The 26493-nt window shown below is 38.3% G+C and overlaps 1 protein-coding gene and 1 long non-coding RNA gene across 51 annotated transcripts in view; one reads left to right on the plus strand and one right to left on the minus strand.

Annotated features, from left to right (window-relative positions):
* ANK2 (ankyrin 2) overlaps positions 1–26493 on the minus strand; it is a 700483-nt gene that overhangs the window by 101294 nt on the left and 572696 nt on the right. For 41 of the 50 annotated variants that reach the window (XM_044946103.2, XM_044946112.2, XM_044946098.2 and 38 more), the window contains 7 exons: positions 23194–23391; positions 20958–21056; positions 20698–20796; positions 15200–15298; positions 9355–9552; positions 5149–5247; positions 4502–4600 (listed from right to left, as the gene is read on the minus strand). In XM_044946103.2, the coding sequence (XP_044802038.2) occupies positions 4502–4600; positions 5149–5247; positions 9355–9552; positions 15200–15298; positions 20698–20796; positions 20958–21056; positions 23194–23391 (891 nt within the window). The remainder of the gene's footprint in view (positions 1–4501; positions 4601–5148; positions 5248–9354; positions 9553–15199; positions 15299–20697; positions 20797–20957; positions 21057–23193; positions 23392–26493) is intronic. The other 9 variants (XM_025290691.3, XM_025290692.3, XM_044946108.2 and 6 more) reach the window with 2 other exon arrangements.
* The window catches only part of LOC112586284, a 50902-nt gene that overhangs the window by 11540 nt on the left and 12869 nt on the right, over positions 1–26493 (plus strand). The window lies entirely within an intron of this gene.

Consider the following 26493-nt stretch of genomic DNA (forward strand, 5'->3'; position numbering starts at 1 on the left):
GAGATTGTTATTTCTCCCAGAAATCTTGATTCCAGCTTGTGATTTATGCAGTCTGGCATTTCACATGATGTACTCTGCATATAAGTTAAATAAGCAGGGTGATAATATACAGCCTTGTCATACTCCTTTCATAATTTTGAACCCGTCTGTTGTTCCATGTCCAGTTCTAACTGTTGCTTCTTGACCCAAATACAGATTTCTCAGGAGACAGGCAAAGTGATCTGATATTCCCATCTCTTTAAGAACGTCCAGTTTGTTGTGATCCACACAGTCAAAAGCTTCCACATAGTCAATGAAGCAGAAGTAGATGTTTTTTTCTGGAATTCCCATGCTTTCTCCATGATCCAATGGATGTTGGCAATTTGATCTCTGGTTCTTCTGCTTTTCTAAATCCAACCTGTATATCTGGAAGCTCTCAGTTCACATACTCAAAGCCCAGCTTAAGGGATTTTGAGCATTATCTTGCTAGTATGTGAAATGAGGACAACTGTATGGTAGTTTGAACATTTTTTGGCATTGCCCTTCTTTGGAATTGGAATAAAAACTGACCTTTTCCAGTCCTGTGGCTGTGCTGAGTTTTCCAAATTTGCTAACATATTGAGTGCAGCACTTTCACAGCATCATCTTTTAGGATTTGAAATAGCTCAGCTGGAATTCCATCAAAGCTAGAACATATTCTAGCTTTGTTCATAGTGATACTTCCTAAGGCCCACTAGACTTCACACTCCAAGATGTCTAGCTCTAGGTGAGTGATCACACCATTGTGGTTATCTGGGTCATTGAGACCTATCTTATATGTAGTTCTTCTGTATATTCTTGCCACCTCTTCTTAATCTCTTCTGCTTCCTTTAGGTCCTTACCGCTTCTGTCCTTTATCATGACCATTCATGCATGGAATGTTTCCATGATATCTCCAGCTTTCTTAAAGAGAAGTCTGATCTTCCTCACCTCATTCTATTGTTTTCCTCTATTTCATTGCATTGTTCATTTAAGAAGGCCTTCTTATCTCTCCTTGCTCTTCTCAGAAACTCTCCATTCAGTTTGGTATATTTTCCCCATTTTCCCTTGCCTTTCACTTCTCTTCTTTCCTCAGCAATTTGTAAAGCCCTCTCAGACAACTATTTTGCTTTCTTGCGTTTCCTTTTCTTTGGAATGGTTATGGTCATGGCCTCCTGTACAATATTATGGGCCTCAGTCCATAGTTCTTCAGGCACTCTGTCTACTAGATCGAATCTCTTGAATTTATTCATCATCTCCATTGTATATTAAATAAGGGGTTTGATTTAGGTTAGATCTGAACGGCCTAGTGGCTTTCCCTACTTTCTTCAATTTAAACAATAAAATCAGCTTATATTAATCTTGTGGTCAATTAAAATCCTCAACCTCCTATTTGTCTCTAAAAGCTACTCAAAGGTAGAAACATGAGGCTACTAGTTTTACATGGGAGCTTGTGGAGAGAACCAGAAACCAGAGGAAGTCAGACTTTGCTTATAACAGCCTAAGTTTAAACCTCATACGTGGTTAAAAGGACAAACAGATTAACAAAACTCTGGAACAAGTGTGTCTGGAACCTACACAGTCTCCTTTCCTTTTCTTTGTCAATTCTGGTAGAATTTTTCATGAAAAACATGTGGTGGAAACTAAAAGCAGTGACTTGCCATTAATTGTGAGACACTGAAGGGAAGCACAGCATACTGATGAAGCGCTTCTTATGAGACTCCTGAAGTCTAACTGCAAAGTGTACCGAAAAATGAAAAGGGGCTTTGAGAATTTAAAAGGCCTTCTGTGTGGTCATGAAATCTGGATCCTCACACGGCCCTACGTTATCCCACTGTCTCCTTCTCTCCAAGTCAACAGAAGCATCTTTCAGTTCCAATGGACGTTTCCCTCTGAGCTGCTTGGGAAATTCAGCAGCTCTTCCTGGAAGCCTTTTCACAGGTCCCTTACGTTCCACGTGATCTAGGACACTGCACTCGAACCGTGGGCTCCACTGGATAAAAGAGCACAGAGATTATCGTGGACCCTATCAGTTTACACATTTCTTTTTTTTTTTTTTTTTGCAGTGGGCTTTCTTTCTTCAGCCCCAACTCTCCCCAGTCCTGTAGCACAGACTACCAAAGCTAAGCAAAGTATCAGTAAACCTACCAAGGTTAGGTAAAATCCGGGACTCATGTAGAGAAGGACAGAGAGGTTTTAAAAAAAAAAAAAAAAAAAAAAAACCAACATAAGAGATCAAAGAGAATGCTAAGTTGTAGCAATATAAGAGGTCTGACTGTCCAGCAGATACTTAAACTGGTAGTCTGAAGAACCCTCCTAACTCCATATAGAGTCAAATTTGGGGGAACCAAATAAAGACAACAAACCCAATGAAGACTAAGAAATGATTCTGGAGTTTGCTAGAAAGAAGTAAAGAGGTTCCAGGATTCCAGGGACTGTGTGTGTGTATGGCAGGCGGGTGGGGTGGGGGATGGATGGGGTGGGGTTGGGGATGGATGGGGTTTGGGGGCAGTTAGGGCGCTGTAGTGAGCAGAGTGTTGAGAGTGGAAGCAGGGCTGGGGTCCGCCCACTGGCAGCCTCTTGGAGCAGCCTCAGAGCTACAGGAGTCATGCTCCCTGACAAGCTGGGGCAGGCGAGCAGAAGACACTAGAGGAGCCTCCGAAACCCGCCCGCTGCAAACCCTGGAGCAGACGCTGCTCTCCCTAGTCTTAGGGACTCTGTATGTTTGCTCCTGAGTAAGGATCACATTTTGTCCAGGTGAGAGATCAAGGCTATATTTGTCTCTTTAGAAAAACCATACACAGTATAAGTTAGGTCTTCTCTCCCTGGTAGATTGAGAGTCTCTTGTCGGGGGAGAACATCCATTTTATAGTTTTACAACAACCCTTTCTTTATACATATGAAGAGTTCAGATAAAGAGTTGTGTTGGGTATTGACAAAGTCTTTCATATCTTTGTTTAAAATGTTCAGCCTAGAAAGTTAATGGAAAAAACACTGGGATGTTAAATGAGCAGGTATTTTTTATTCCATTGGGATAGTTGCTCAGTCTTCATTCTTTCATTAAAATTTACTGAGAACCTACATAATAGTGTATGAGACACCTCAGAGACATACAAATATGAATACAACATGATTACTGTGCTCAAATAGTTTATAGTCTAGTAAGAAGAAAGACATTTTATGACAAATGCAGAATTGATGACATTATAGAGAAAAGGGGTTATAAATAAGAATAGTATGTGCAATAATAAAATATGTCCTGCTCTTTTGATAAACATCACAAGCTATATATTTGTAACAATAAAATATGTATATACATATTTACACATACACATATAGGCACATATGTAGGTATGGGTACAAAGTTTAAGTATTTGTAATAGTTTATCATATATAACATTTTTATATACAAAATATTATACAAAATATACTTCTAAATAGAGTATTCCATTTTATTACATATGTATAATGTATATAATTTAAATAGACATGTGAGTATATATGTACATATTGCTATACTAGAAGAGGGATAATTCTCTCTCTAATGCTTTGGGATACAATAGACCTAGTAGTTAAGAGCTGGCTCTAAAGTCTGACTGTCTGAGATCAAATCCTAGCTCTGTCAATTCTTAGTCATGTGACTTTGGACTTACAAACTAACCTATTTAAATCTCACTTCCTCATCTGTAAAATCAAAGTTATTACCCTCATCTCACAGGATCATTATGAAAGTAAACGAGACATTGCATGTAAAGTCTTTGGCATATAGGTGGTAACAGCTGTTGCTCTATTATGTCATCTAATATACATGAATATTTTTCTACCACAATAAATAGTTTCTTTTTAAATAAACAAATAAACTCTGACATGTTTTCAATATATGTCTGCTTAATGAATAAATGCAGCAGACAATAATGACGTTAGAAGTTATGTGACATTCATGTGTATTTTCAGTGTAATAAAGAGGCAGCTCAAATGATAGAAACATCATCCAAAGGTTCAAATCTTAGTTGGAGCTCTTTTATGAGTTGCTGCTACACATACTTCCAAAATGCATTCCTAGACTAGAAATTTAAAAAGATGTATGCTATAGTTAACAAGAATGTAACATTTAAAAACCAAAGAGCATTTCATAGAGCACAGTGAAAATTCTGAGTCAGAAAAAATGAGCAAATAAAAGGGTGGGTGTATCACATTTGGTTTATACAAGAAAAGGAAAAACATGAACTTATGTCAAAACTCATACTTCTGAGTCTAAAACACGGAGTCCTGGCAGTAAGAGTCATCTTTCCTGGCTCCTGGGCACATCTCCTTAATATTTGCTGACTTGTAAAAAATTTTAAAAGGTTTTGTGGAATCAAATGGAAGGGAAAAAATGTTAATACCAAAAGCTACTATCAGTACTAGTTGCAGTTATAACAATTCCGTATGTTTAAAAACCAGTTCCCACGTGCTGTCAGATCAGTTACATCCTACACCTGTAAGCCCTTTCTGTGGTCCTCACCTTGGCCATGGCGTGAGGGGAAGCACCCTTCTCCAGTAACAGCAGTGCCACCTTCTGGTTGTCATAGTGAGCAGCAACATGGAGCGGGGTAAGGCCATTCTGTAAAGGGTGTGTTTAAGTTTCAGTATTAATAAATTAGCATTAGCTGCTGTAAAGCTGCCAGGATGCATGGAAAATGATACCGATTAAGTTCATGTTAATGCATTAATATAGTCAATAGGAAAAAATCAAAGTAAATATCTCATGATTTTCATGTTAGAAATGTAACTAAAACTGAAAATGAGCAGTTGAGCTTACAATTAACACAGAACATCTGGATTTCACCATAAAAAAACGTCTAAAATGCCATGTAAGAATTATTACATTAACATTGCAAGGATTCTTTCTAATATAGAGAAGTTCTGGACCCTGTTGTTAAATCAACACACGTTTGAGACACAACTTTTTTAAACACCTTCAGAATCGGTATGTATGTGGACAGGTCACAGATAGACACCTGCATCATGTCTATTTGGCATAGATTCAACAATTACATTGATATTTCTTTCAGAAGACTGAGAAAAATATCTTGAAACAGCGATCCCCCAAGTTTTGAAATTAACCGAGTTATAGGCTAAGAACAAACATGCATTACTGAAAGCTTTTACCTTCCCCGCAGAATCTGCAGCAGCACGGCGTTGCAAGAGAAGTTTTGCCACATCCAGGCTCCCATACTTGGCAGCTACGTGCAAGGGGGTAAAACCCTTCTGAAAATGGGAAGAACAAAAGTAAAATGTAGCCCCTTCTGAAAATGGGAAGAACAAAAGTAAAATGTAGCATTTGTCTTTGTGACTGCTAACAAAATCATTTTAACAAAACCTATTAAGCAAACTATGTTGATTCTCCACTTGGGAAAAATAATGGAAACATTAAATCTGTTAGTCATAAATGAGGACTAGAATAAGGAATAAAATTTAACAAGCAAGAGTTTGGCTTGACAGACTGGACAAAAGAAATCTTATTTTGAGGGCTTCGAGACTGAAATTGGACCTTATAGGCTTGGAATGTGCAAGGGTCAGTAAAATGGCTCTGATCTGTGAGTGGAAAAAAAAAAAATCCTGTCTTTTTCTTACCTCTAAAATTAACAGGATTAAAACAATAGTGCCTTCTGTCCAGACTCTTTTTTCCTATTCTTTTTATAATACCTGAATTCCAAATTTCTTCATTTAAGGTTTAGGGTATTTTAGCAGTCATGATAAAAAAACAAATGATTTGTGATTCAGCTGATTGCATTTTCTGCAGAAATAGCAAGATAAATGGTGGACAGAGCAAAAAGTGTTCACCTTAAAAACCACCTCTCCTCCTGAATGTTATCCCTTTTCTCAGAAGACCCACACTTTATCTAATACCTTTTGGAAAATACGCTTTATTCTGGCATTCTATTGAGCTGATTAACACCAGACTAACTGTTGCTTTCCTACACGTTTGCATGTACAGATTCAATGTCTTGTGTGCCTAATCCACACCACTCTGTAATTAGCAGTGTGTTACAAATATAGCCAAGTTCCTGGACTCAGATCTCTAGGATGGCACAGCTCCTACACCATGATCTCAAATCCATCCTATTGGCCAGACAGTCTAACCACATGCTCTTCTGGCACTGGGGTGGGCGTGGGAGGATTCTAAAGCTGACCAGGGCTTGCAAAACACACACAACAAACATGCCTGGGTTAAGCGGTCTAAGATATGCTCTATCCTCCAGAGCACTTAGGCCCTCAGAATACAGAATACAGAACATCCCTCAAGAAACAACACTGCTTTCTCACGGTATCACTATACAAATTATTTTTAGCTAAGATGTCTTTTTTCCTTTTTGCTTTTTTTGAACCTTAGGTACTAGTCAGTCTTTGGAGGAAAGTAAATCTGCTTTTTCCAAGTGTGGGAAGAATATAAGAAGTCCATTTAAGCCAACATATGTTACTAATACTCTCCTCCCTACACACAATGACCGGGGTGACCCCCAGGGCGAAGTAGAGTTCTTTGAGATAAACCACGTGGTAAAGAAGAAAAAAAAATAAACTTTTATCCTTAAAGTCTTGTTGGAATAGTGATCCAGCCCCTTTATAAATTTGGAAACTATTATTAGACAAGACTACATAGAATCTTTACTGTAGAATCACAAAATAGAGGGTGGAAAATCTTTCCTGAGTCACACATTTTCCTTCTTTCCCTACGTTAATCGCATCAGGATTTCACTTGCCCGCTGATATTTATAAACACTCACATAGCTTTAATAACGGAGAAGGCAATGGCACCCTACTCCAGTACTCTTGCCTGGGAAATCCCATGGACGGAGGAGCCTGGTAGGTTGCAGTTCATGGGGTCGCTGAGGGTCGGACACGACTGAGCGACTTCACTTTCACTTTTCACTTTCATGCACTGGAGAAGGAAATGGCAACCCACTCCAGTGTTCTTGCCTGGAGAATCCCAGGGACTGGGGAGCCTGGTGGGCTGCCGTCTATGGGGTCTCACAGAGTCGGACACGACTGAAGTGACTTAGCAGTAGCAGCAGCTTTAATAATGATGAGTCAACTACTCTTCAGAACCCCAGTCACTTCCACTGTTGAAGTGTTTTGTTTAATAGTTTCTTCTATTTAACTGTCGTAATTTAATATTGCTTTAGATATATCTTCGGAGAAGGCAATGGCACCCCACTCCAGTACTCTTGCCTGGAAAATCCCATGGATGGAGGAGCCTGGTAGGCTGCAGTCCATGGGGTCGCTAAGAGTCGGATACAACTGAGCGACTTCACTTTCACTTTTCTCTTTCATGCATTGGAGAAGGAAATGGCAACCCACTCCAGTGTTCTTGCCTGGAGAATCCCAGGGATGGGGGAGCCTGGTGGGCTGCCATCTACGGGGTTGCACAGAGTCGGACACTACTGAAGTGACTTTAATTCTAAAATCTTTGAAAGACAAGGGACTATATTTTGTTCCCTATTTCTGTATTTTGCATATCTGAATTTCATTTATTTATCACCTTCGTCTGAGGAGACAATCACCCAACCTTTCTTGGGTTGCTATTGCTGCTATTCTTATTATTATTATGGAGTTGACCCTTGAATAAAATGGGTTTGCACTGTGGGAGTTCACTTATATGCAGATTTTTTTCAATGGCAAATACTATGGTACTGCACAGTCTGCATTTGCCTGAATCAATGGCACCCCACTCCAGTGCTCTTGCCTGGAAAATCCATGGACGGAGGAGCCTGGTGGGCTGCAGTCCATGGGGTCGCAAAGAGTCGGACACGACTGAGTGACTTCACTTTCACTTTTCACTTTGATGCAATGGAGAAGGAAATGGCAACCCACTCCAGTGTTCTTGCCTGGAGAATCCCAGGGACAGAGGAGCCTAATGGGCTGCTGTCTGTGGGGTTGCACAGAGTCGGACACGACTGAGCGACTTAGCAAGGCTGCACAATGGATATGGAAGAAACCAGGATACAGAGGAAGTGCGGATGTGAAGACAGACTACAAGTTACATGAATATTTTCAACTGCATGAAGCGTGGGTGCCCCTAACCTCCTCAGTGTTCAAGAATCAAACACACTTTTTCTTGTTTATGATTTTAAAAAAATTAAAAATACTTTCAACCCTTTAGATTTCAGCATTTGAATAACTACCAGTTTCTTACATCAAAACATGTTTTGCAGTCATAGGCAACCAGGTAGGTCACAATGGATAGTGGACTGCTTCTACCGCTAAGAGGACAGAAGCCACCGCAATACTTCAGTTTATACTTGAAAACTTCCTTCTCTCTCAGATGTAGTATTTATGTCTATTTATTATGAGCAAATTGAAGGTGTCTGTTTACAATTTGAATCACTGTTGGACTTGTCGGAATTATTTTGCCCTGCAAACAATTCAGTTGTTGTAGGCTGTAACACGGCTCATTCTCCTCTTCTGGACTAGTTCATTTCTTTTGCTCCAGTAAATTGTGTTCATGTTTCATTCTAAGTCACATTCAAATAGTGGATCTCAAACAGAATGCGTCAAGTGGAAAAAAATTTGTCTGCCCTAGCATTAAACTTGCAACACAAGTAAAATTCTGTGATATGGATTTTCTTTAGAAAATCTAATTTTCTACTTAGATTAGAATTAGATTAAAATTGTCTAATTTTCTATTAGACAATAGTGACTAATAAAGTGTGATTCTGCAGTCCACTTCTGTTTAACCACTGTGAGCTGGTTAAGCAGAAACCAGAAAAGGCGTGATCACTGACACCAAGGTTGGGAAAATGCAAGATTAAGTAAAGTGAACTTCTAGGTGATACTCTTGACAAACTCTTAACTCGTAACAAATACAGTACTGCTAGTCTAATCCAATGTTCTTTTCCTCACTAGGAATACTAGCTCAACGTTATTTGGGAATAGTATTTTTTTTTTCCTCGTGGCAATATATTACAGATTTTACCATGGAAAGTGAAGAGAATGTAGCCCCTGCTTTATGGAAATCATCTTAATTAAAGTTCTAGGGGGAATTCCCTGGCAGTCCAGTGGTTAGGACTCCACATTCCCACGGCAGGGAGCCCAGGTTTGATCCATGGTCAGGGAACTAAGATCCCACATCCAGACAGCCTGGCCAAAATAATAATAATAAAGTTCTAGAAATAACACTGGCATTAAATTAGGAGAAGAAAATCCAGCCCTCTTTATTGAAGATACTATACATAATCTCACAATCCCCTTTGGTCATCTAGAAAATGAATCTCAAACATTCTAAGAGAAAGAAGTAAGCGGGAGGCTGATAGGAGCTCCGCCCTCCCTGCCTCTGTGACTCAGGGTTGCTCCTGGTCCTGAAGCCACTCCTCTTACCTTGGTAGCCAAGGAGTGGGCTGCCCCCGCTTCCAGGAGGACCGAGGCCACGTCTACCTGTCCTTCCCTGGCAGAGATGTGCAGTGGCGTGTACCCATTTGTAGTGGCTGCATCTGGATGAGCCATATGTTGCAGAAGCAGCTGAACAATTTCTGTCTTACCCAGGCGGGAGGCAATATGCAAAGGCGTCTGTTCCTCCTACAACTCAAGTCAAGTAAAAAGTTAGTGCCAGGATACACCGAACTTTACCAATAGCGCATTTTACCCAGATGTTTCATGATGTCTCCTCGGAATCTCTAGGAATCTCTACCCCAAAGGAAATTATTTCAACTCTGACCACAGTTTATATCTTGTTACAGAATGACCTGTTTGGTCACAAACTCTTCCTCAGATTTTTTAAAAGTAGATTATTTCCATGAACTTGGTCATTGTTTTCTGTACATGCCAAAATGCTTCTCAATTCATTAAGGCTTCAGCCCTCACTGATGTTTAAATATAAACCAGCTTATGGTTCTGAATAAGAAAGAAATGTAGTCCAGAAGTCCTAAGACCTAGATTCTCATCCAAAAGCTTTCACCAAGAGACAGTATTCTGGGAACTGAATCAAGAGAAAAAGAACAAAGGATGCTGGGAAAACGTTATTATTCCACTTAGCAAGCCCAGGATACACATGCTGGTTATTTTCTTCAAGGAGAGACTGTGGATAAAGATGATATTGTAATCTGATTTAAAAAGATGTCATTCCAGGAAACGTGGCAGATGGGTCTGGGACTTGCATCCAGGGCTTCAAAGATCAAATGGAAGTCTGGCGAGAAGATAATGGGGTTAAGAATTTACCAAGTGCTTTTCATTTAAAAAAGGGAGAGGATATAGCTGGTATAAGAGACAGGAAGGACACATTCAAGGAGGCTCAAGAAAACACCTGACTCGAATGTGTGGTCAGGAAAACATTTTCAGTGTTCAGAAAACCAGGCCAAACTATTCTCTTATAAAAAGAAAATTGTGGGTAACCTTAGTGATGAAAAGAGGTATATCTCTAATCTGCCCAAGGGCATGTCCTAACAAAGGCGAAGGAGGAAAAGCTGGGCCAGCTTCCAGGGCTAAGAATGAATAGAGAAGATCGAGTGGGGAAGAACTGTTCAAAAAACGCAGTATCTTAAAGTTATAAGAAAAGAAGTATTAAGAGGGAGTGACAAGAAGAGATGAAATAGCACTATATGCATTCCAGGATGGTAAGAACAAAATAATAAATAGGAATTATATAGAACTGGGATTTTAGAAAAATTTGCACTTTCTAAACTTCTTTCACATACTCAACAAGTCCTATGCTTACAACAGACCTCAAAGGAAGGTGTAGGATGTATTAGTCGGTCTTTTCCAGAGGAATTAAATGAGTTCTCCAGGACTGTCCGAGGTCACTCAGTTATTAAAACAGAACGTGAATTCAGGCAATGGATTCTAAAGACATTTCTTTGTCTATTCATTCTACAGAGACAATATGATGGCCACTAAGAAAACTAATGGGCTTCCCAGGTGGCACCAGTGGTAAAGAACCTGCTTGCCAATACTGCAGACATAAGAGACATGGGTTCGATCCCTGGGCGGAGAAGATCTCCTGGAGGTGGGCATGGCAACCCACTCCAGTATTCTTGCCTGGAAAATCCCACAGAGAGAGAATCCTGGTGGGTTACAGTCCAAAGGGTCGCAAAGAGTCGGACAAGACTGAGCGACTTAGCACACACATAAGAAAACTAAGAGGGCAATGGGGGATTCTCAATAGGAAAGGAAACTGACAACACTTTAAAAGATACAACTTTCTCTGAAATACAGAGGAGATAAGAGAGGAGTGAAGAGAATGAACAACTACCAAAATAAATGGATAGCAAAAACAGTAGCAACAATCAAAAGACCAAAGAACTTGAGGATAGCAATCATGAACATCTGTTGTTTCTGGGTGTCCTTTCTTGGACTTCCGCCCAGCAGATTTTGACAGAGGTGGGTGTTGCAAGTGACACACTCTAACGTGTTTTCAGTGAGCAAGGGAGAGAGCTGGGGCAATAATAAGCCCTCAATCCATAGCTGGGAAGTGACAAACCTTGACTAGTGGTGACTGAGTAACTGGCTAAATTATCAGTGTCTCGGTTCTTAGACCATAGAGCATTAAGGTAATTGTTTTTTGTTTGTTAAAGTTAAGAAATAAGCTTTCTTGCCTAATTTCTTTAATTTTTGGTACAATCCTATTTGAAAATTGAAAAGGAAAGAACATACAAATTCAATAAGAAATTTTTTCCACCTGAAATCAGAGATTCTAAGACTTCTGAATGTTCAGGTTGTTGTTTTCCTGTTGAATAACAAAAGTTTAATTTGCCACCCACAGTTAAAGCTAATTCAATCCAAAGCAAAGAACTGGGAAAGCACAGAGGATAATATTAAAGAAAAACTGTATGTATCTTGACCTTCTTGGTCTCCTCCAACTGTCAGTTCAGTGCTCAGTCATGTCCAACTCTTTGCGACCCCATGGACTGCAGCACGCCAGACTTCCCTGTCCATCACCAACTCCTAGAGCTTGCTCAAACTCACGTCCATCAAGTCAGTGATGCCATCAAACCATCTCATCCTCTGTTGTCCCCTTCTCCTCCTGCCTTCAATCCTTCCCAGCATCAGGGTTTTTTCCAATGAGTCAGCTCTTCGCATCAGATGGCCAAAGTATTGGAGTTTCAGCTTCAACATCAGTCCTTCCAATGAATATTCAGGTCTGATCTCCTTTAGAATGGACTGGTTGGATCTCCTTGCAGTCCAAGGGACTCTCAAGAGTCTTTTCCAACACCACAGTTCAAAACATCAATTCTTCGGCACTCAGCTTTCTTTATAGTCCAACTCTCACATCTATACATGACTACTGGAAAAACCATAGCCTTGACTAGACAGACCTTTGTTGGCAAAGTAATGTCTCTGCTTTTTAATATGCTGTCTAGGTTGGTCAAAGCTTTTCTTCCAAGGAGCAAGCCTCTTTTAATTTCATGGCTGCGGTCACCATCGACCATATGAGGGGCAATAATTCTCTCATCATAAAGCATCACTGACTGTAATACAGCCTGATCCAGGCAGACATGAGCTCAGCCTTACCACCACTACTAGCTTGAAAAATCAGGGAGACTTTCTGAGCCCCAACCCCTTTAACCAAAATGACAAAAAAGCAATGGCTGGGACAGGGTTTAAATGTTTGATAAAATTTCCGCTACTAGTTTCTAGCTAACAAGATCCCCAGGAACCATATCTGCTGGCAGGTAACTAAAGTCTCAGTTAAGTTTCAAGTGAGGTTAAATCAGGAGTCCTATGATTGCTCAATCCCTAGAGAAAATGCCAGACCCCCATATTGTGCCAACAGAACGTGGGCGCTTAAAAGCAAGAGAGCTCTCAGAAGCGCAGGTCGTCACAGCGCCCCCAGTTACGTCCACGGCTGACGCTGGCTGAGAAAGGATCTGGATCTGGGGGTGGGGCAAGCACACAGTGTGAGCAGGAACCTGGCCACGGCGGCCCCTGCTCTCCAGTCTGTCGAGCAAAATGTGACACATGCTCTTGACTAGTGAATTGAGTATTCGTGCACTTCTTAAGTGAAAGATATTATTGTGACGACATGACATTTCTTTCATTATATGTCACTCATAAATATGACTTAGCCCTATGATTATATAACCATGAGGTAATATTTCTAAAACCCGATAGAGAAGAATACATGCAACCCAGAGGTCTTGACCTTAGAGATCTGTGTGGTAACCAGGTAAAATTTTTACTGTCTCCCCTTTGTAAGAAAGTGAATTTTAGCACAATGGTATTAGGTTAAGAGAGGGAGTTTTCAGAAGTGCATGCATGTGGGAATTCGACTCAAACTATTAGGTAGTTTCATATTAAAAGAGAGGGCTTCCCTGATAGCTCAGTTGGTAAAGAATGCACCTGCAATGCAGGAGACCCTGGTTTGATTCCTGGGTCAGGAAGATCCACTGGAGAAGGGACAGGCTACCCACTCCAGTATTCTGGCCTGGAGAATTCCATGGACTGGACTGTCCATGGGGTCGCAAAGAGTCGGACACAACTGAGTGACTTTCACTTTCATTTCATATTAAGAGAGATAAATGTGAAGGCTACTTTTATGATTGAGCATGGATTGTAACATATTTACCAGAACACTACCATAATTTCTGGTAAACTTAGTGAAGTTCATAGTACTCAGAGGGCATTGACTGACCATAATTTTTTTCTAATAGCTAAATTGCCAGGCAAACTTGAAAGGAAGTGAGAATAGGCAGAGCACAGAGGATTTTTAGGGCAGTGAAACTACTCTGTTTGATGCCTTAAGGATGGATACATGTCATTATACATTTGTCCAAACCCAGAGAATGTACAACACCTAGGGTGAACCCTTGTGTAAACTATGGGCTTGGGGGTATCATGATGTATCAATGTAGCTTCATCATTCATAATCAATGTACCACTCTGGCGGGGAATGCTAATAATCGGGAGATTATGGGGTCAGGTGCCTTTTGGAAATCTATGAACCTTCCTCTCAATTTTGCTGTGAAACTAACACTGCTTTTAAAAAATAGTCTTTAAGGGTGGGGGAGGGGGAGAGGGAACCAAGAAAAATGCCAAGGCAGGGAAGAATAGAGATTGAATAACAAAACACTTAACACATAAGAGCATAAAACAACAATAATGATTACCAAAGAACATAAGTTACACTACTTGTACAGTGTATAGAAAGGTGGATAAAATCTAAACGCACAACAGTAATGTCAAGGCTGCCCATGTATCACTGCATTCTGCATGAAGGTCTGCAGGAAAAAATGCTGCAACATTCAGAGTCAGAGAATGTTAAGGAAGTCTACAGGAGTTTCAAGGTTTCTAAGGCCAAGCTTACATTTGAATCATAAAGACCCAGAAGTGAAATGACTTGCCTAAAATGATAATTTGTATGACTCCGGTAGAATGCTTTCATTCCAGTACACTAATGTTTCTGAAATGGACTCACAAGGGTGGGATTCATGCTGAAGTGAGCTCTAGCTTAGATATTGAACAAAGAGAGAAAAAGTATTTAAATATTCTCTGAGAATCCCAAAGATGCTAGCGCAAAAGTTAACAAAATACCGTGGAAAAGGAAACAGAAGATATTGATAAAATATTCAGTGTAAAGGAAGAAGGTGAAAAAAGAAACAGGGAAGCAAAACTTTTTTTAAAAGAAGAGGGAAAAAAATTCAAGTTGTGGGGGAATTAGAAATGGAAGAACCCAATCACACAATCTCCCATATTTTGGAAGAGTGGAAGGGCAGAATGTCTAAATATGGAAAATCAGAAAAGAAGAAAAGTAGAACTCATTACAAAAAGGAGGAAAATAAAGCAGACGAAGGGGAAACATGAAAACTTTGAACATGATTTGTTTCTCAGTAACTAGTAAGAAATGTCTATGGAAATTTGATCAGCTTTGGTGGTAAGAAATAAATATTATGTAAGTATCTTTATAATATAGATAAAAATATTAAAGCTCATGAAAATGAAGATATTTGTGGAAGTGCTTTCATAGGTTAAAAAAAAATCATTAAAATGTAACTCAATGCCCAATTTCTTATATACTGTATATTCTTTCAAACGTTAATGTTTCTAAAATTGGAGTGTATTTTCCAGTGTGTATATTCACTGTATCGTTTCATTTCTGCCTGAAAAACTGTTACTGAATTGATGCGTTCACCTATAGTCCTTGGCATTTCCACATCAGATGAAGGACAGCAGCATCCCTTGGAGATGGAAGGCATGCACGTAACAGCAGCAAGCCCCAAGCACCAGCACCTACCCTGGCTCTGGCATCGACGAGGGCACCGTTCCTCAGGAGGCATCGGACCACTTCCACCTGCCCTGCACGGGCCGCCATGTGCAGGGCCGTCTCCCCACGCTGCCAGGAAACAGAGATTGCTGAATCTTAAGCAAACCCACTGCTCTGGAGAGCACACAATAAAAATGTGCCTTTTTGTGAAAGATAGCATTATTTCCAAAGGTGTAAGAAATCTAGGTAAAGGCACAATTACTTCATAATTCTTCAGTCTGAAAACACACAGTTTGGTATCTTGTCCATCTTCATAAGGATAGAACAAATGTTTATATATTTTTTTTTCTGGCTCAGATGGCAAAGTGTCTGCCTACAACACGGGAGACCCAGGTTCGATCCCTGGATCAGGAAGATCCCCTGGCGAAGAAAATGGCAATCCACTCCAGTACTCTTGCCTGGAAAATGCCATGGACGGAGGAGCCCGGTAGGCTACAGTCCATGGGGTCGCAAAGAGTCGGACACAACTGAGCGACTTCACAAAAAAACTAGCGAACTTACTCAAACATCCAGGATACCCTGAGGTTTGACTTTGTAACCAACATAAACTAAATTGTCTTTGGTGACATGAAGTCATCTTTTATCCGGCAAACCTAAAATCTGCGACACTTGCCTATGTGATTACGACTTCATCCTGTTATTACTAATGAGAAACTCTAGATGCTGAAGATCAAGTCAACACAAAAAACTGCAGCGCCTGCACCATACAGAAGCCATTCCTTTCCAGAATTCAGCATTTACTTCTGAAATAAGCTATTATTTCACATTTGTCTTGGTCTTATGAGACTAAAGACAGTTCATGTGAGAAATCTGATTTGCCCAGGAGGTCCCTGCTTATCACTGATGAGCATGTTTAATCACAGACAGTTATTTGATAGAACCACTCAGAAGTGAGTGCAGCAGTGTTAACAATGCCATAGGTTGAGGTGGGCAGCACTGAGCTTCGGGTCTCTCCTTAAGCATCTCCGTGCTGCATCAAGGCAGACACACCTATCAGGGAAAGGCAGCTTACCCTGCAGCATGAAGGATGATGGTTAGACATAAGAGAATTTTCTCATTAGGAAGCCTGTTAATTACTGCCTCGAAGAGAGAGATTTTTTTCAATCAGCATACTAAAACCACAGTAGTTCTAAAGAAAGCAGGGGTTCATTCTGTTAAACAACTTTACAACTACAAAAGAATAAGATTCTAGAATAAAAGTTATTTTTGTCACCACAACCATACTAGAAAAGAAGGTTGACTTCAACCTGGTAAACCGTTCCAAATAGACTAAATTGATTTCAAAGTTGGTTGAGGTAATTGGGTAACACCTGACAAATCCCGGTGAATAATTTCTTCTGATTCCTTGCACAACAAACACTTAGACTAAGAAGATTTAAGACAAACTTTTTACCAAAGTACAAAGTTTTTACCAAACTTTTGTTTGGTACTTAGCTCACAGTTCATTTTTTGCTAGTGTTCAGCGTTCCACTCCTTATGAAATTAAAAGGAATTCATTTCCAGTGATCTGAATTTAAAAGCACTGAATTGGATGTCTAACTCTAATGTTCTTTTTGTTGGTGATTCATTTATCCTCTAATGGCCTTATTTTCTGATGCTATCTTTTGACTTCTGTAAATGTATCGGAGTATGTTATCACATCAAATAACATGATCAGAATAGCTGTATTTGTTTTCATCCTTTGGATGTATGGGAAGATTTTTCCTCTTCAGACAACCACAATTTATAACTTTTCTGTATCCCTTAAAACCTGTCGTATACCTGTGGCGGATTATGTAAAGTTTAAAAATAAAATAAAATTTAAAATCTTCAAAAAAAAAAAAAAAAAAACCTGTCCCTAAATAGATGAAGCTAGATCTTCTGATTTAGAGAAAAAAAAAAAAAAAAACTCAAATTTTTTATTCAGAGTCCTATAATAATATGGCAATTTTACTAATTTTGGAAGAAATGAAGACAAAAATAAGTTTTCTTATAAGAAGTTAAATCAAAGTGGTCTCAGGAGTACCTACTCAATGATGAATTTTATGTTTCCTTTACAAGCCAAACTTTTATCAATAAGGGGTTTTCAAAATGTAGTATTTCCAGTATTAGTCTTAGTATTTTCAATATCCTTATTTGCACTTAAAATAAGTTATTTTTTATAGTGTTTACACATTTGAAACTGATAAGTAAGATAAAAACCCTAAAATGTTAAACATTATACTCAAAGAAAAGTTACACATATATACATGCAAATCGTCTGTCCACTTTAAAACAATGGCCGTGTTCAATTCTTATTTAATGACTTTTGGATAACTTACTTTTATGGTCAATTGTCCTTATTCTTTTAGCTTTATGTTATCCTTGTTTATATATAAGTATAAATAAGAAAATGAAAGATGTTATATATTATTTTAATCAGTAACTTCCATTTCTTAGTTACTGGGTACCTCATCTTATTCAATGATCTTGTTTTCCTTATCTTAAGCTAATTAACTTTAAGGATTAGGGGACATTCTTAAATATGCAGTGTGAACTTAAGCCATGAATCCATTGATTAACTATAAGAAGAGAAAAACTCTGTGTCCCCCACGTTGCAGTCTGGCGAGCCCTCAAAGTGCTGGGGCTCTTACTCCACGCTTGTCAATGCTTTGGATTATGGATGTATCACAACTCTCAGCTCAGCTTTCTAGGTTTTAAAGTACATTTGTGAGCATTCTTGAAAGGGAACTTTGCAGTAATAATATTTGCACATGATTGAGTTGTTGGTACACTTCAAGCTTGGAGTGAATTTTGAGACAAAAACAAGACTGGCAGGAGAATGAGTATGCTCATGTCCAAAGCAGGTACTAAATTTCATGCCCCTCCTCCCAGTCATTAAGACCGACTCTGCTGACAGTTACATTGCTTCCACTTTGGCTGCATCAGTTGGAAAGCATCAAAGCACAACAGACAGCATTGCATTCAAAAATGCAACATGATTTCAGGCAACACACAAAGGCTCCAAGGGTGGGGTACTTTGGGGTCAGGAAATGCCCAACTCTGACACAGCAAGCAGGCAGCCAGTGTTCAATGGTTTCTTAAACAACCCGCAGCGAGTTTTGGATCCAGTAACTATAGCCTCACGTTCTGAGAAGACATCAGTTCACAGGCATCCCACTGCTAGAGAAAGTTAGATTCCTCTAAATGTTGGGTTGCCAAAATTACCAAATCAAAATACAGGATGGCCGGTTAAATCTGAATTCCAGACAAAGAATATTAATTTAGCATGTCTTGACTATTGCCTGGGGAATGCATATACTAAAAACTATTACGTGTTGTTTATCTGAAATTCAAATTTAACTGGGAGTACTGTATTTTTTCTGGCAGTCCTATCTCTATGGTATCTGTTCCCTGAAGGACACATCATACGAAACTTAAAATGAACAAACAAAAAGCAACTAGGAAACACGTTGAAGGAGAGGATTATGTTGGCAGGTGCCCCTCAAATATTTACTCTGAAGGATCTGAAGGAAGAGTATGGACGGACAAATGAGAAGATGAAGAATGAAGAACTTTATAATGACCGACAGGTGGAAGTTAAAGTTTAATACAGCAATTGCCAAATTTGGGAGTATTTAAGAACCTAAAGATGTCAATATTTTTATTGCTTTAATTGCTATTTGTTTTTACTTGAAAATCTATATGTAGCCTACACAGGTTTTTGTGGTTTGTTTTTTTGTGTGTGGAATGGAGCATATCAATATGGAGTAAATCCATAAGCATCAAATAATTTAGAATTGGTCAGTTAAGAAGCAAATTAAGAGTGCCACAGAACCATACAACTATTTCTTGTGGCTTTTCTTTGATTAAGAAAATATTTAGCAAAAATCTCCCCTCAAAAAGATTTTCCAAAAAGTCTCCCCTCAGAAAGATTAACATAGGGAGTGTCAATCAAGCATTATATAGACTACACTTATCTATATTATTATAGCATTATAGCATGATAACGCAATTAACATAGTGTCACCGTTGCTCCTGAGATACTGTAGGCATTTTAATGCAGAGAAGGAAAGTACAGTACAGTGAGAAAGTACTTAGAGAACTTCTTTTAAAGGTACTGGATTGTACAGGCCTCAATTTAAAAAAAGAGAGGCAGTCATTTCTGAACACAAAAAAAGATGCTGTTGATGTCTTTTAAAGTCCTAAGAAGTGACCATAAATTAAACCCAAGTTGGCATGTTGTGAAATTTATCTTTAATGGAGAAATTAAAATTTGCATACAGTATTACTTTAGGATCAATAAGGTATAAGTAGGGGAATTATAAATATAGACTATATTTCAATTCTTTAGTGGTTTTATACTCCAATTGTGAATACTATGGAGAGGTATTAAATCATAATTAAAATCTAATGAATTTATTTCATATGGATTTGTCCATGCATCAGAATCTTCAGCACGGAAACAGTGTGCCAAACACAAGGAAATGAGAAAGTGAGAGGGAATATGAATAAAAAGCGAAACTGAACATTCTGTTTTACAACCTAAAAGGAATAGGATACCCAAAATTAATAGCCATAGTAAACCAACTGCTTTTGAAAGCATGATTCACTTTAATACTAAACACTAACATGTATTGGGGGAGTTATTTCTGTTGAATACTTTTTAAAGCCTCTCAGTGGTTCAGTGGGTCCTGGTGAGCTTCAAATACTTGACATCACCTTGTACAGAGCAAGTTCTCTTGTTCAAAAGAAAATCTGCATTCAATGATCAAAGTTTAACTGGGCAGACTCCAAGAAAATGAGAGAAATAAGAAATGGGAAATAAAAATCATAACTGAGATTATGTAGAAGAATTCTGAAATATCCAGCATTTATGGGCAGAACAAAAGTTGCCTGGAGACCAACATGGACTTTAGGATACGTGAAAAAGTTGCAAAATATAACTATTTTAGCAAACAAAATCAAATCAAAAGGAAAAATCAGACAGAGTAAGGTTAGAAAATGGAAAATCCATGTGATTTAAAGAGGGATAATTTGATGTTAAGTAAAAAAAAAACTCTTGGTCTACCTCTGGTTAATCATTTGATATAACCAATTATGGTACTCAATATTTTAACCAAAATTACCTGGAATATGATTCACTCAAAACAAGTAGATTGAGCCATAAAGTTTTTATTCCAACCAATAATTCATTCACATTCAGAGGACCTCTTAAAATGCATTTTGTTTTAATAACTGTATTTAAGACGTGTGGGCAATTCATCTGCACCAGGAAGCTGACATAGTCTTGCTCCACAGCTTCCAATGTACTGTGTAAAATATTTCTTACCCTATGGAGGTTGTCCTCACCGACATTCTAGCAATTATTTCAATGAAGTTATCACAGGGGTGCTTCCCAAAGCTCGGCCGGCCATTGAGCTTTGATCACACACACACATCTCTACACACACCTACACACGTCCTCTCGCTCTCTCTCCTGTGGTTATTCTGACCCAAGCCATACTCACAATGTTAGTGACATCTGGAGAGGCTCCGTTCTGCAGCAGAAGGAGGACAATGTTCAAGTGGCCCATGAAGGCAGCCACATGTATTGGTGTGAGGCCAGACTGCGAAACAAAGCGACAGCAGTTTTACTCCTCTGCACCGGTGGGGGCCTTGGGGCTTCTTCAGATAAATAAAACTCGGAGAGGACAGAAGATGGGTGGAAGGAAGGGGAAGAAGGAGTAAGACAAGGAATGTTTCGTGACAAGCTGAAACAGTTTTCTACCTCTGTTATAGCTTGGATTGAAGCCCCATATTTCACCAGCAGTTCCATGACTTTGATGCGGTTTTTCTTGCAGGCAATGTGCAGTGGAGTAAAACCATTCTGTGCAAAAGACAATCAAGTTAGTTGGAAACATGCAGAAACGAGTCTCACACAACTCCATGCTGGCACATTGCAGGCAGTAATGCTACATCGTCACATAATGTTACCATTTCTTCAAATGCTGTAGCTGTTGGAGTTAGACAGTGATGGTGTATTCCTGAGGCTTGTGTCATGTGTGGGGGGGCAGGTATTGCATTGTTGTGTGGTTACAGAGAAAACAAAAGGGACATGGGCCTATTCTTCTAAGACGGAAAAAACACACATTATAGTTTAGTTCTAAAATGGTTTAAAGTATACTAATAGGACAGATTATGAAATGGCTTAAAGATGCTCCAAAGATAAGAATATATTTTTTTTTATGATGGGCTATTTCTTAGAGTGAAAAATCATTACCTGTTTTATTTTGAAAATCTAAGATTAATGACTACCTCTATAATAAATGTTTCAGGTTAGCTAATTTTTTTTAGGGAACAGGTGTTACAAATTAACAGAAATCATTATTTGTGTTGATCATTTTTTATAGCCAGAAGTTATACTGTTTATATTAAAAATGTTTTATGAGGAGTTGTTGCATGTTAGCAGAAATCATTATTTATGTTGATAATATCTTTATAGCCATGTTATATTTCTTATATTTTTAATATAAAATTTTTATAACATGCCAATCAAGATACATTTTGTTTTAGAAAGAAATTAATAAATGCAGAAATATTTTCAAAAATAGTATGAAGAATTTTTGAAATAACTGTAAGAAGATATCTCTTAAAAGCAAAGAAATGTGGAGAAGTCTTTAAGGTACTTTTTATCCTTCCATACTAGGATAATGTGCAGGAATTGGGGGAAATTACATAAAAATTTGTTAACCCCATGCTTAATCCTTATGTGTTATATTTAAGTATTATATTTTTATTTGAACAATGATGACTCTATATAGAATAGCTGTGTCCATTCTGCTAGTTAACAATTTTGCATGTCCCAATAGGGACTTTTTATCAGAAACTATCTACACTACAGTAATAATTTTCTTTAACCTATGACATTATTATTCATAATATTTTTAAAGTAACTTCCCATCTATTAGCTATGTAATAAGCCAGATAGAAATAACCACATATATATGTAGCACTTAAAAGATGTGCAATGATTAGAGTGTGATATCTTACAAGCTTATTGGCCACTATCCAATTGAAAATGAGTACTTTTTCTTTATAAGAAAACAAATATTCTCATGTAATTGCACATAACCCAAAAAGTATAGTTGTTTCCCAAGCAACAATAAATAAGTTGATTTCAAGGAAAATTTCTCATAAAAGTAAGATCCAATATTTTCTAATTCTAATACATTCTCTTAAATATTGATTGCCTGAAGACTAATTTAACTGACATAAACAAATAGAAAAAAGGATTTGCCTTTAGTTAGAGAATTAGGAAACAAGAGGCATAAATTAATACATGCCTAATACTTCCAATGATTATGGTTAAAATATAAGTGAAGCAAGGAGACTTATTCAATATTAGACCGTGAGGGAAACGGAAGGTGCTCTAGGGACAACCATTTGCAGATTTCTCTTGAGCAATTGCTGAAATAGTTCATATAAAATGCTTCCTGAAGTAAAAAGATGACCAGCATCACTTTTCTATTAGTCTATGGTTGAGTAATCGGGTCAATAAGGAACATCTCCAAGTGAATTCTTTACAGCTTACATTTTACATTACCTTACGCAGTCAAATCTGTTCACTTTAAAACATTTTTCGCCCAGAGATTATAAAGTTTAGCCTTTTTTACAATTTTATTCTGACTCTATATAGAGGTGTATAGAACTTATTTTTATAACTGCCTATTTTGCAACTCCGATTTTCCATTTAAAAATGCTTATCACTCCAGAGGTTTCATATTATCTATGACTTGCTAATTATGGCAATGTTACCTTGGTGTTCTCTTAAATCTATCCCTGCCGTTATTTAATAGCAAACTGTGACGGCATGAAGTAGGCAGGCAACTTGTGGGAGGTGACAAATTTAGAATTAACTGTGTATCTGTAACCGTGCACTGCTGGTGTCTGCAACCACTGATCAATCAGTGTGGGTTCGCTGGTGTCAATCTGTATTCACTTAACGTGGACTGGGCCAGGTTTACCAGGGCTCTGGCGTTCGGGTTGGCTCTCTTGTCCAGAAGAAGTTTGGTTACACGGTAGTGGCCGCAGTGTGCGGCAACGTGGAGGGCCGTCAAGTAGTCCAAAGTGACGTCATCAACAGGCGCCTTGTGCTGGAGCAGGTGCTTCACACATTCCACGTGGTCCCCCTGTGCAGCCATGTGAAGTGGAGACAGCCCGTTCTGCACATCAAAACCAAACCAGGCCCACATTTTAGTCATACTGAGTAATGTAAGAGAGAGAAAGACATATCATATGGTATCACTTATATGTGGAATCCAGAAAAAGGGCACAGATGAACTTAATTATAAAACAGAAGCAGAATCACAGATGCAGACAACAAACTTAAGGTTATGGCGGGATAATGGTGAAAGAGGGATAAATTGGGGGATTGAAGTTGATATATACATACTACTAAAAATAAATAGATAATTAATAAGGACCTATTGTGTAGCATAGGTACTCTACTCAATACTCTGCAATGGCCTATATGGGAAAATAATCTAAAAAAACAGTGGATGTATGTATAACTGACTCACTTTGCTGAAATTAACACTCACACCTGAAATTAACACAATATTGTGAATCAACTATACTCCAATAAAATTTTTTTAAAAAAGAAGTTCAAAGGAAAAAGAAAATGTATAGAATAATCAGATGGCAGGGAGTCAGAGTGAACAGACCTGGAAAATACAGTGTGCAATCAGGCAGCATCAGGCTGACTTAAGGATCACAGTGATCATTAGGGATTACAAAGTTAAAGAGAGCCCCAGTCAGCCTCAAAAATGGGAGTTGGACTTAATCAGGGTGAAATGTAGCAGGTGTGTATGAGTATGTCAGGGAGTTGTACAAGTAACCAGGGAATTTCTGGTGCATAGAGGTGAGGGCATAAAGTGAATGAGGAACAGTTCAACACCTGGCTAATGGCACCAGCACAATAAACACTTTTCTGGAGCTGGGCTTCTGGAGAGTATTCACTGAAACAGAGAAGGAGGTGGTGGGACAAAGGGGAGGTTAAACACAGAAATTACAGAGGCTTTACAGTGACCAAACTGAGAGGCCAAGTGAGACGATCATCTACTGCTCTCACCAAGATTGCTAAAATCACCAATTAGAACAGGGGTTGTGGGGACTTCCCTGGTGGTCCAGTGGCTAAGACCCGACACCCCTTCAATGCAAGGGGTCCAGGTTTGATCCCTGGTCATGGACTAGATCTTGTATCACAACTAAGACCCAGTGCATCCAAATAAATAATAGATACATCTTTTTTTTTTTTTTAAAGGATGAATAGTGGAGAAGAGTCACAGTTTACTGAGAATTTGAATTTTCAAAGAAAGAGGGAGAATGACAACTAGATAGATGAATATTTGCTTGAAGGAGGAATAAAAGATGATACAAAGCTGGGAGATTTTATGGAGAGGGAGGGAAGCTAGTCTGGTATTAGTTGCCTTGGCCCTTTCCAGGCTAATGGTGTCACCTCACTCCAAGATGGTTAATTCACTTTCTTCTGTTCTTTACCATAAACATAGTTCTACTTTTTGTAACTAACTCCTTGTCTATCTTACCCACGTGAATTCCTAGCTTCTTGAAACTACAGATGGCATATTATTTTTCTTGATATTCCCTTGGTGTCCAGAACACTGCTTGGCACATTGTTGCTACTCACTATGACAGATTGATGATGCATGCATGCATGCTCAGTCATTTCAGTCATGTTTGACTCTTTGCAACAGTAAGGATTGTAATCCACCAGGATCCTTTCTCCATGGGATTCTCCAGGCAAGCATACTGGAGTGGGTTGCCAAGCCCTTCTCCAGGGGATCTTCCCGACACAGGGGTCAAACCTGCGTCTCCTGGATCTCGTGTACTGCAAGCAGATACTTTACCCACTGAGTCTCCTGGGAAGACCAGTTTGATGATATATGAATGATATCTGATTTTTATAAGCAGGCCATTAAAAAATTCCATCAAGGTAATCCATAGTCTTCATTAGTGATTACAATTACAGGAGAATTCTGCAGATGAGATTATTTTATAGTTTGTGGAATGGCCTATCTGCCTACCCTCAATTAGATTCAAGTCTTTTATTAGTTATAACATGACCAATGTGAAATTTTGTTCCTTCCATTTAAATTTCAATCTATTTCCTCAACAAAATTTTCCTTAATTATGTATGCATTACCCAGCCCAAAATGTTGCATTTTAAAGACAGATCTCTACAACATTCATAGTATAGATATGAGAATGAAAAAGATGCAGATTTATTCTTTGTCTTCATATACTTCTGATTTGAAGCCACCCTTTCAGGACCTATGAGGCACATCTCTAAAGACTGAGTTCATTCTATACAAATTTTGAACCTGTGGGCTGGTTTTTGCTCCAATGATTTCAATTAAATATTTAATTATAACATAAGGGTTCAGGATGCGGAACACATGTATACCTGTGGCGGATTCATTTTGATATTTGGCAAAACTAATACAATTATGTAAAGTTTAAAAATAAAATAAAATTAAAAAAATAAATAAATAAAATCAAAGGCAAAATGAAAAAAAAAAAACATAAGTTGAAAAATATGTACTTGTGTTGGCTGCCTTATTTTTCTCAGCTTACCCTAGTTACAGCATTGGTTGATATGAATCATGTTCAGGGGATGGGAGAAATGCAATAGGGAGAAAATAAAAGAAATGTCCCCTGTCTAAATTTCTGCTGTGTTTAAGGATCCAAGTGTTGTTACATTTCCCATTAAATAACTCTGTGTGATTATTTTCAAACTGTGTCTCACGATATCTTCTGGTAACCCAAGGAAAATATCCAATAAATCAGCTCATCACTCTGTTTCTATTTGTATGGATAAAAGTTTTCCTCATGGCTGTGAACATTGATGAAATGAGACCAAAATATACTAGATGTACTGTGCCACAGAGAACAATATGCTTGTTTAATGGTTCTCTGTAGCTAGACTATCCTAACTTTTGCTTTTCACATCACCTATTAATCCCAATTATAATCAACCAACACCACTGGTGAGTAATTCTTTTTAATAGTACTGTCTAAGAAATAAAGATTGGACAGCTTATCTCATACAATCTTATCTTGTATTGCTACTTGTACGTCTTTAAAACATAATTTTATATGCATTTTACAGCCATCTCAGAGTATCATAAAAATGTAGATTAACAATGTTTAGACACATTATCACATATATAATATCCACATTTACATATAATACAGTAATATTCACATTTCTATCTACAGAGAGAACAGCAGGTAAAAATATAGAA

Source organism: Bubalus bubalis, chromosome 7 (genome assembly GCF_019923935.1).
Source record: "Bubalus bubalis isolate 160015118507 breed Murrah chromosome 7, NDDB_SH_1, whole genome shotgun sequence".
NCBI classification, from domain to species: domain Eukaryota; kingdom Metazoa; phylum Chordata; class Mammalia; order Artiodactyla; family Bovidae; genus Bubalus; species Bubalus bubalis.